The sequence below is a fragment of the Athene cunicularia genome (assembly GCF_003259725.1).
Source record: "Athene cunicularia isolate RWA chromosome 2 unlocalized genomic scaffold, athCun1 chr2_part1, whole genome shotgun sequence".
NCBI classification, from domain to species: Eukaryota; Metazoa; Chordata; class Aves; order Strigiformes; family Strigidae; genus Athene; species Athene cunicularia.
In genome coordinates, this window is record NW_020799095.1 from 99540707 (window position 1) to 99552892 (window position 12186).

The 12186-nt window shown below is 36.2% G+C and overlaps 1 protein-coding gene across 1 annotated transcript in view; it reads right to left on the reverse strand.

Annotated features, from left to right (window-relative positions):
* Positions 1-12186, reverse strand: part of PTPRM (protein tyrosine phosphatase, receptor type M) — a 406723-nt gene that overhangs the window by 381007 nt on the left and 13530 nt on the right. Inside the window, exon 3 of the mRNA XM_026841434.1 lies at positions 4718-4840. Within this exon, the coding sequence (XP_026697235.1) occupies positions 4718-4840 (123 nt within the window). The remainder of the gene's footprint in view (positions 1-4717; positions 4841-12186) is intronic.

Below are 12186 nucleotides of genomic sequence, written 5' to 3' on the forward strand. Positions count from 1 at the left end.
ACTGATATCATGGTGTAGCAGAAAGCAAAATTGCTATAACGACACTTATGTTAATATAAGATAACTAAGGAGGTAACAGTCAAAAAAAAATATTGAGATAAATAGCTCATATTTGATGCTTCCTCTACTGTACTAAAACAGAAGTTTTCCCCTTCTGTAGAAGAAATTTTTAAAAAGTCAAAGCAGCTGGTTTGGAAAAGGATCTTTGCAACCACACTCCAAATGCAAAGAAGTGGTTTGTAGATACCTGAGAGGCAAAAATCTGCAAGAATTTGGCACAAATTATTATGTTCTAAATTTGGTATTATCTAAATGAAAGACAAAATTGAAGATGTCATCAATAGTGCTACTGTCCACACTGATCAAAAGTGTCGTTTAAAAAAAAAAAAAAAAAAAAAAAAAAAAACAAGTGATAAATTGGATTGGGAATGTCTTTACTGGTGAGTTGACCTTGTCTGGCTGCCAAGACATCTACCCAGCTGCTCTCTCACTCCCCCTTCTCAATAGCTGAAGGGGAGAAAGTGAGATGAATAATCTTGAAGGTCCAGATAGAGACAGGGACATCACTCACCAGTTGCTGTCATGGGCAAACCAGACTTAACTTGGAGAAAGTTAATTTGATCTATTGACAATTAAAACTAGAGTAGGATAGTGAGAAACAAAGACAAAACTAAACACACCTTCCCCACCACCCTACCCCTTCTTCCCAGGTTCAACTTCATTTCTTTGTTTCTCAACTCTTCTACCTCTGCCCCCAAGTGGCACAGGGCAATGGGGAATAGGGTTTGTGGTCAGTCCATAACACTTGATCCTCTGCTGCTCCTTCCTCCTCATACTTTTCCCCTGCTACAGTGTGGGGTCTCTCCCACAGTGGGTAGTCTTTCACAAACTGCTTCAATGGTCCCAGATCATTCCAGAAGGCTGCAGTTCTTCAGGAACTACTACAGCATGAGTCCTTTCCATGGGGTACAGTCCTGGAATGTACTACTCCACTGTGGGTACCCCACAGGCTGCAGACCCTGCCAGAAAACCTGCTCACGCATGGCCTTCTCTCCATGGGCTGCAGCTCCTGCCAGGAGTCTGCTCCAGTATGGGCTCTCCAGGGGCTGTAGCTTCCTTCAGGGCATGTCTACCTGCTGCAGCATGGGGTCCTCCACAGGCTGCAGCACCGGATATCTACTCCAGCATGGAACTGCATGGACTGCACGGGACAGCCTGCCTCACCACAGTCTTCTCCATGGGCTGCAGAGCAATCTGTGCACTGGTGCCTCTCACATTTTTCTTACTCCTCTCACTCACAGCTGCTGCCCTGCATTTTTTACCCTTTCTTAAATGTGCTACCATAAAGGTGCCACCAGTGTCACTAAAGGGCTCAACTGTGCCCTGTGGTGGGTCCACTGGGGGCAGCTGGAACTGGATGAGTCAATCATGGGGCAGCCCCTGGTCCCTTATCAGAGAATATGCTCCTGTAGTCACCCCTGCATTCCCACTGCCAACACCTTGCCTCTAGAGTAATCTACTCTTTGGGCATATTTTTCTGAAGACATCTTTACTGGACTACAGCTAGAGGGTTTACAGTTAGCTGTAACTGTAAATGTGTAGTATATAAACACATTAATATCAAACTGCTGTAACTGTTCTATAGGACAATGCAAGATGGCATTAATAATGACTAAGTGTTTCTATAATTAAAGTTTTGAACACTATTATAAACATACATTATTGGAACAGAAAGACAAGGATAAAGCCAGAGGCTGAGAAAAGGGAAGAGCCACTCTTCCTACAGCATTTACTCCTTCTGACTCCCAAGACACTTGAAACACAAGAGCAGTGGATTAACCACTCTCATTTAACCCATATAAATATATTCAGAAGTATATATATGTCATTGCTTTTTGTGTCCGTTTAAGGCAATTTCAGATTAGTACTGACTCATTAAAGGCCATACTTATATTTATCAAGAAAATTAGAGTGCTAGCACCATACTTACTTTAGTAGCAATAACTTCATATTTCTCTACTACAGTAACAATCCAACAAGGATTAAAGTCAACTGTAAGAAACACTTAGAAATTTTTTATCATCATATTTGATACAGTTTACCAGTTTTCATCTACAACATACCTGAATGTCCTGGTTTCAGATAAATATTTTGGCTCTCAACAAACTCATGTGGATTAAATAAATCAAATTCCATAACTACTGTGCCTCCCCCTGGCTGCCACCAAATTTTACAAAATACTACATATTGACATCAACCCACTCACTGAAGCATATTGCCTGAAATTATGTGCAGAATTTTTTTCTACTGACAAGGGACTACTGAACTGAGAGCTCTTGTTTCACTCTAGTATTGCAACATTGTTGCATAAAGCCTTTTGCTTTAAAGCCAAGAATTCCCCACAAACCATTAATCTAAGATGTTCTATTCATTATCATTCGAAGTTATTTTTTCTAAAATATGTAGCTCAGAAACTGCTGACAAACTACTTGAAATCATTTTATAAGTGTATCACATAACTCTCTGGCTAAGGCTAACTGAAAACTAATTAAAATCATTAAGATGATGGTTTGAACAAGAACAGGAAAAAACTGTCTAGATGAAATTATGAGGAAAAATTAGATACCACTTGACTGAATTGTGCCCTTAGACACACTGTTTCTCATTTGCAAAAAATGAGCATTTCTTTCCCTCTCAAAGGGGTTTTTGACCTTTTAAGGCACCAGTATCCACAACCCCCTTCAGACTAACTCGTTCATCTTCTGACCCAAGACTCCCAAGGCATATTTCACTTCCTTTATGGACAAGAATAAAACTCCCTAAACTATAAATATAATTTATTACCAAATGTAATACCTTTTTGTTTGATCATCAGAACATTATTTTAGTCTTCTGATAAAAAGGCAGGAAGACAAATAAGAAATCATTTATATGTAACTATTTATCAGATGACATACGTAGCATTTTCCCTCCATAAAAATATCAGTCCCTTGACTGGACTCTTGCCCCTGGGAAAACAAAACAAACTAAAAAATCCTCAAGCCTACGGTCGTCACAGAAAAGTACATAGATTTGAACCTCTTCTATCTGCCAAGATGACTGAACAACACATACTGACAATCGCTTTCACAAAATCCAAGTGGGGAGAGTAATGAATGAAATTTGGAATAGAAAAGAATTTCCAGTGGCGTGATTTAGAAAAAGAATGTATAGCTTGTACTGCAAGCCAAGATGACTGATAAACTATGTGTGTACCTCCAACTTGAGAAACAGCATTAAGCACTAATGAAATAGCCCAGAAAAATTTTAGCAGTGTGTGCCAAGACAACTGGACAAGAGCCAGTTTAAAAAGGAATTTGCAAGAACCTCCTTTATTTGAGCTGATGAACTCAATCTAGCAGGACGATCCAAGTGCTGGAACTCAGGCAAACTGAACATTCATCTTGAAGTTGGGAGTCCTAGCTTTGTCAGAGGAAACAAAGCGCTGAAGGAGAAGGCACTTCAGTTCAACCATCAACCTTGGATATACTGGTGTCCACAACACATGGCAACATTGGGAAATCTATAGTGAAGACTGCTGAGAACATTTTTACAAGTGAAGATATCTAGGGCTGATTGCTGCATATTGTACATTAGTGCATTTATCAGTCTCCTACTGATGAGTGCATACTTTCAGATTTTGTTTATACAGTCACTTCTGAAGATGCACACTGTTTATCTCCTAATTGTCTCATCCAAAAATAAGAGAGGAATGTTTTCTTGAAAAGGACAACTATTAAAGAGATTTTACACAAATGCCAAAATGCATTATGGGTGCCTTAAAGAACTAACTGAAATGGATGTGAAACACCAGGACATTAATCTGCAATGCTTTTAAGTGATGAAGTCCCATGTGTTTTTATGTTTTGGCTACTTCTAGGTGACAATAATCACAGAAAGCTCACTCTTTAAAAGCCAGAGCAAATGCTGAGCTGGGCTGCAGGCAATCATCCCTCAAGAGATGGAGATCAGTACATGGGGGAACTCTTAATATGCTTAGATAAATACATGAAAAAATAATAATTGATAAATTTTAGGCTAGTGAATAGTTTAAAAACAATGCTTGGATTGTATATATTTGTGGGAGTGAAATTGTAAAGGAATCACTGTATTACCAGAGCAAATTTATAGTTCAGCAGAATGCAAGGGGCTGTTGCTATGGTCTTAGGTCCAGCTGCATTCATTGCACAAAGTACATTAAATAACAGTATCACAGCTGTCTTTTAAACACAACATGCATAATATCATTGAAGCCCTTTGCTTTGGAATACCTCTCCTTTCCTGTTTCTCTCAATTCTTTCACTCCCTATTTCTTTTCAGAACAGATTTTGATTAATCTCTCTTTCAGTGAGAATACCTAAGATCACGTTTATCTCCTACTATTTCCTCTTCCTTCGAGTCTTCCTGAGTAGTTCTGCCTGCTTCTCATAGTACTTTATATTCATTTTCATGCCATCATTCTGTTTTCCTTCTGCCTTCTGTGATGACACCAAGTTTTTATTTTTAGCTTCTAACCTTTATGTTCCCCACACAATGAAAGAAAACCTTTGGTTTGCAAAATATCCCTCCCAAAAATCACTGGCAAGACCTGAGTATTGCAATTAACAAAGAGATTTAGACAAAGCAGCATTCCAACCATAGTCTGTCAAAGAGAAACAAAGCAAAATAAAAGACCAACCAGATGGCATCCCTTGACTTGAGGAGGGCTTTATTGGTGCGTTCACCTGATCCCAGTTAAGATCATCATCATCTGACTGACTATAGCCACAGGAACTGAGAGGCTCATCGAAAGTACAGCATCCTGTAAAATAAAATAAACAGAAAGATAAAAATTAAACAAGGCATGCAGATAACAGATTATTAATCTTTAATCCTAACAAATGCAACATGGTTCAATGCAGGCTGTGTAATTTTTAAATATTTTTTAATACAAATGATTATATATTTATTAAACACCACTTTCTGAGGAGGCATAAAACCTTGTAATGAAAACAGAATCTCAAAGGTAAAAGATCAGGTTTAGAACCACAGACAAATTTTCTCTCATGACAAAATCATCAGGTATCAAAAACAAAACAGCAAAATAAAAAGCAGTAAAAATTGAAAAACTGACTGATTGGCATTCTTCGGGAAAAGCAAACTACTCCATTCCTGAGAACCCAGATTTTTGAAGAAAACTGTAAGTGTGGGAACATCAGTTCCCATTCCTGTATCTTGGTTTGCAAGTAAGGGAAGGGCTAGATGCTCCCCGGTACGCAACAAACAGCCACCAGCCTGGATGTTCGTGGGATCAGCGCCTCTGGTACAATATAGCTTATCTATCTCAAAACGCCAATCTATGCACAGCCTCACACTCTGAAATAAAACAGTATTGTTTCCTCTCTTTTTCCCATTCTTGTCTAAGTTATTTAGAAAAGAATAACATGCTATAAAAGCTCACACTACCCCAAGTGGGGCAAGGAAAAATCGTATGTCACGAATTTAGAAGAATTGAATCTAACATTATCCACAACAAAAACCAGAAAAAGCTTTGCTTTTTCCCTTTGGTAGAGAGGAAACTTTTCCAGCTTTTTTACACCATTTACTTCTAACAGGAGATTAACACAGGGTTACAAAATTCTGTTTTCTTTGATGTTTGATGTTTCACTCCAGTGACGAATAACATCTTTCCTATTCGGGAAAACAAATATAACCCTAGTCACGGATATTTCAGTCCATATTTAAGTAAATTCTGCAGCTGTTCAAACAAAACTAAACTTTAGGGCTATTCATCATGTTTGCTATCTGTCCATAGGCACAGCAGGCTTAGCCTTGCCAAGATGTATTAAAATAGGAAACAGCTTTAAAAAAATCTAAATTTTCCTAGTACATTATAAATGGCATTAGAGAATACCTTATCAAAAAGCAGAATAGAAGACAAGATTTCATTATAACTGACAAGCTTCACCTAACTGAAGCCCAGCCTTCCTAACAGTCAATCCCAGCATATATTTAAGATTCATGACAAGCATTTTGCAAGCATATAATCTTTAACAGAAATTATTTTTAGATGCAGTCATCAAATAATTTCCTTTTTTATTCTCTTACAGTGCCATTGGTCTCTATATCATGTTTGCCACGCCCATAGATACAGGTCATCCTATATGGTTTTCCATTTGAAAATATCTTTCTATAGGAAGTCTTTGTTAACTCTAGGTTTACCAGGGAAATTGGCACCTCTAAACACTGCATCCTTCTGTAAAATTTGAAGTGCACAAGATTCAATCAGATAATCCAGTGGGAACAGAAAATCCATTAAAGAATTTGCAACTCCAAACTCTTAATATTTCACCTCAATAATAACAACAGATACAAATTATCTCTTTTCTGAAGTTAAACAAATTCAGATATACAAGAGATTTATATAAAGTATCTCAAATAACATCTGCAACATTTCCAGTAGAAAGGCTTAGAAAATGAAGCAGCCATTTGCACATTTGTTCTAGTACTCGCATAAATATTTCTCCAAACTTCATAAAATATGACACAAGTTTCAGACACAAAAGCAAAACATCCACTGTTTTCAACTTTTTATAAAAAAGCAAAGACCTATTTGTGCTTTTTTATAAAAAGTTGAAAAAAAAACAAGCCACAGGTAAAGCAAATGGTAGTTTCCTTGCAAAGGTACTGCAGATACCATATAACATCATGATAGATATAGAGGAGGGTCAGCTGGGAATGGAGGGCTCTCACTTCTGGGATTGCAGTTTTGGGATCTTCTCTTCTCTGGGATCGCTAGTCAGGAACAGGCTGGACATGGTTGGTGGGTGGTGAACAATCCCATTGTGCACTACCAGTTCGTATTTTCTATTATTATTACTACTATTATTTTATTTCAATTGTTAAACTGGTTTTATCTCAAGCTATGCAACTCCTTAACTTTACCCCCCCATTTCTCTCTCCCATCCCTTGGGTGGGGGAGGGTAAGCAAACAGCTGCGTGGTGCTTGGCTGCCAGAAGAGTTTAAACCACGGTAAAATTATATTAGAACATAAATTTAAATATCAAGTTATGCAACGTAGTCAAGCTTAGAAAAAAAAAAAAAATATATACCCAAATAAAATGTGGCATAAATCAGGGTTTACAATTGAAACACAGGACTAATGAATGTACAAAGTGCCCAAACCTCATTATATCATATGTATCTCTAGCAATAAGACAACATAGAAAAGTTTACAGTGTTTTCCTGCTCAAACCTAGAATAGTCTTCACATTAGGTTAGGAAGACGTGGATAAATAGAACGACGGTTCTACTTATGTAGACCATTTGTCTGTCAACACAGGACCATTTCTCACAGCTTGGTTTTCTTAATTTCTTTTGCTAGTCTATAGCTAAATCACTGTCAGGATTTCTTTTTCATTTTTCTTTGACATTGACAGATGTCAAACCTTTGAATTTACTATAACTCCCGCTAATCTAATCTTCACACCTGCTATAGGAAGAGTTCAAAAGGAACTTCTGAACTCCTCCTTCCATTCCTAAGTCATTTGAACCCATACCTAATAATCAAACCGTAGCAAGTATTAACATGAGTGATCAAACTCTACAGTCACCTATCCAGAGAATTGACCAGCATACATAAGATCTCTAAGAGCACATATGCCAAACCATGTTTCTTTCTAGAGCCAGCCACTAAGGATAAGAAAAAGGCTTTCACAGCCATGACTTTTTGGGAATTCTTTTGTAGATCAAAATAGCACACATGGCATATATAGATGTTGGAAGTAAAGGCAAATTGTGCATTGACTGAATGCATTGACTGAACTAAGAATAACACAGAACATCTTACTGGAACAAAAAAAAAAAAAAAGCTTAGTCAAATTAGCCAAGTAACGATTACTGTAAATCAAATCATTGACAGTCCTAATGGCTTATGCCTGCTCCCTAAAGTTCCAACCCTCATATCTGACTGTATTACAAATAATATGAAGTTCTTTAGAAATGGGTCATGACATTTGACAAAACCCTACATTTGCCCTCCCACCTTCTTCTGCAGTGCTTCACCTGTTTTCTAGTCATGATGCTCTTACTGTACAAGGTTTCCACTTCATAAGTTATCCATATATGATATCAACAAGGGCTGGTAAAATTGGAAAAATTATCAGCGGTCTTTAGTGTCTCTCATTGTTGCACTGTTTTGAAACATGAGCCACCGACAGAAGAGGCGGTTGTTTATAAACAACTAACACACTTGAGAAATTCTGCCCAATTTTGCTATTAGAATTTATAATAACAGTCAAAATGCATATTGTAATAACCAAAATACATATTGTCTGATATATTGTTTAATCAAGCAAAGCAATTTCCCTACCTGTTACACTGGCATTACAATTTGGATTCCTGAACTGTATTTTTAAGGATGAATACCATCTGACTGAAATATTTATAAATAAAACAGGAGATACATATTCCATTAAGATTCTTTGGCTTATGCTGCATTTTATAGATATTTTTGGATTCCTAAGAGGAATGGATTGACAAATGCGCAAGATGCAGTACAGTCTATTACAGTCTATGTCTTTTTCAACTGCAATCATCCATTTTACCATCATGAATCCAGTTCAGTATAACTATGCCATTGACCAAATGTGCGTTTTGCATATTTCTTTTTTTATTTTGTTAAATTACTTTAGATCTTGAAAAATTTATGAGCTTAAATGAGGAATATAATTTAAAAGGAAAGCAACCAATTAAAGCAAATGGGATAAAGAATATACTATACTGTGCCTAATGTGAATAAAGTTTTATTCAAAGTATTCTGTTACTGACTATAACTACAACATCTGTTATTAAGTACTCTCAAAGAATACCTTATCAAAAAATAGGATAAGACAAGACAAAAACTACTTAAGTGACAAAAACTAACATAGAAGAAACTTCCAAGCTATTGTCAACAACTATTTAATTTTTGTTGGTCTTATATACTGCATTAATCTCAGATCAATATGTACTTTCAATCAAAAATTTGTTGCCAAATGTACAAGTGCCAAAACTTGTAAAACAAAACTGGTAAAACTGAGTATCAGTGCTAGCATTGGCAGGGCACATGTGTACATACTAGAAGTGATACAAGGGCCCTGCTTTGGGATAAAATACATTCTTTTCTTTACAGCAAAACCTTATGGTCTCTTGGTCCGCCATAGTACTATGAATTCTGTTGCAGAACAGGTGAACCCAGATGAGGTTACTGAATACCACATTTCATTAATATTCTCCTTTATCTCATTTTAAAAGTATTGTAAATTCTGTTGTTTCTGTATTTTCAGTTTCACACTGGAAATATGTTTATGTTGATTAACTCTCAGTACAATGTAGCTGTTCTTTGAAATAAAAACAAATATTTTTCTATCTGATCTGAAAGCTGGGTATCTAGACCACATGTCATATCGGGGGGCTTTGATAATGCAGTAAAAGAACAATCTCCTATCAGGCTATCAGGCAATAGATCTTTTCTTTGTCTAAAAAAAGAGCCTCTGCCTAAACCAATAATATACCATTTCTCAGCCACCCATCTTCTTTCCCATCCTTGTGAACATCCCCGCATCCAACAGCAATGTATCAAGTACATCACCTGGACAACATACCAAGGCAAATGAAAACTGAAATAACTGAAAACTGTGACAAACTGCAATTATTAAGCTCGATTAGACTGTGAATGAGTCAGCTTTCATCCCCAAGGGTTACTGCTCAGGATGATGAGGCAGCAAGAAGTCATAAAGTGGAAAATAAAAAGTCATTCTCTATTATAAACTGGCTAACAGAGAAAGCAAAAGTGGGAATTAGTGGATAACTTTTAAACGTAGGAAAATTCAAATAATGTCTCTAAACCAGTATGACAGGTCTGGTCAGTTGTATAACTTTAATAAAGATAAGGTGATGACAAAAATCGTCTAACACAAATCAATAAATGATTGAGCCAATAAAGCTTCAAGTAAACTAACTACAGATACATAAATGGATAGCTTAACAAATGTATTAGAAACTGGACATAATGGCCTGCTTAGACTATGCTTTGTGTGTAGATTGTCAGCAAAAAGAGGCTTTACCTGCCCCCCCTTTCAAAAGTGTTACAGCATTATATGTTAAAAGGACTTTCCAGACACACTATCCGAGAGATATCTAGCAAAAGAAACTCTCCTCTGTATGCCTCCAAAGTGCACACAGAACTGCCATGTATCTGCAGTGACATTCCCACAACAAAAATGCTTATCCAGGCTTTACAAGTGAGCTTTCAACAGTGGGTAGTCTGTTTTAAAATAGAACATTTATTTTCTCTCAAAATATACCAGGTTTTTGATTTATACTAGGGGCAAGTGTTCAGAGCTGTAAAATAATACTGTAATCTAGATTACTGCTCAGGGAGTCTGAAAAACCATGTGCTGCATAAAGTCGATCTAATTTAAAACAGTATCTACATTTTGTCAAGTCTGCATATGCACAGGGGTGAGGGAGAAGGGTGAGAGGAAACAATTTTACAACTGAAGAACTTCTCCAATTGTACCTGTGTTCAGAGAGAGTTTTCAAAAAGCCAGAGGATGGAAAAATTACCTAGAAAAAAATCTCACGAGCCAGATCAAAGATGATGAGGTAAAAGTATGTATTTTGCAACTAAAGAAAGACCAGATATTAATTCTGGATATAAGGGAGAACAACAGATGGCAAATGATACAGAATTGTTCTACGATACATGGAAAAGGTGGTATGAGAATGCTAGAGAGTTCTGAATTCACAGACCAAATTCCAGCAGTATTGCAAGTGATGACAGCATACAGAAAAAGATCATTTTGGAAAAACATTTAAAGTGTTATTTATGAGACATCAAAAGCTCACTGCATGTTCATAAAACATTTACAATTGTTCTTTCTGTTCTCCCTCCACTTATCTGACAGAAACTGAATCAACACATATGTCTCCAAAAACGTTTCAGTTTTGGTGACATGGGACATTGTTGCGAAGTTGCATTTTATGGAATACGTTATCTGTCAGTTCTAACATCCCCTAGAAACCTGCTCACATTTAGCAAATAAAATGTTTTCTAAAAAATTACAATTGCCTAATGAATAATGAGAATAATTCAAAATTTGGGTTCCTGGACTCCAGTGAAAAGCCCTGAAAAAAAGGAAGTTTCCTCTCAAAACGTGCATTTAAATTCCCTTTAGATATCAAGATATAGAAACAGGTACCACTCAGCAAGGAAAAGAGACAAGACACTGCATAAGGGCTTTCAAAATAAACATCACCCATATTGTGTAAGCAAATAATATCCATATATTTGTGTCATTTTTATACCATTAAATATTTATGAGGCCCATGGGAAAATGGGTGCATATTATTATTCTGTGAGCAAACTTATTTCTGGCATTTTTTAATATCAGTGTTTGATTTTGCAATATTAGTGATAGCTTTTCTTAATGTATTGCATGGATTATATGGGCAAGTGCACATGCACACCTACATACACAAATTATATCCCTGCTGCAGTTGTCATTAATTAGAGCATGTCTACAAAAGAAACAGAGTATTCAATCCACTAAAGAAAGTATAGGATTATGCAGAAATGTGTTTAGGAAACTCTGTTTTGAAAGGTGTTATTAAAACAAGCATATATGCAAAAGTCATTTGGATTTTATGCTTCTAGTAATAGGAAAGGATATCATGCTGGATGTTAAAACTACTAGTTGGTCTTCCAGTCTAACACAAGTTAATACTGAAAGAGATGTTCCTTGTACAAATAGCTGCTATGGATAAATTTTAGTGGTTGTGGGGTTTTTGGTGGTTTGTGTGTTTTTTGGGGTTTTTTTGTTTTGTTTTAATTTCTTTTTTGTAAATATATACACATCATTTTATGTTTTTAATTATTAATTTAATACTTAAATCAAGTTTCAGATCAGAGAATTCTCTTTAAAAGTACAATATTATTATGACAACTTTTTTTTTTTTGAAAGAGTCGTTTAAGAAAAAAAATCTCTGTATAAATACTTTGGAATGACTTTTCAAGAACAACTAGAAGTTCAATTTAAGATATATTTAACCTACAAATGTATAGAGCTTACTAAAAAGATCACATTGGGCATACCAGTTGCAAAAGGGAGACAGGTGACGTACAC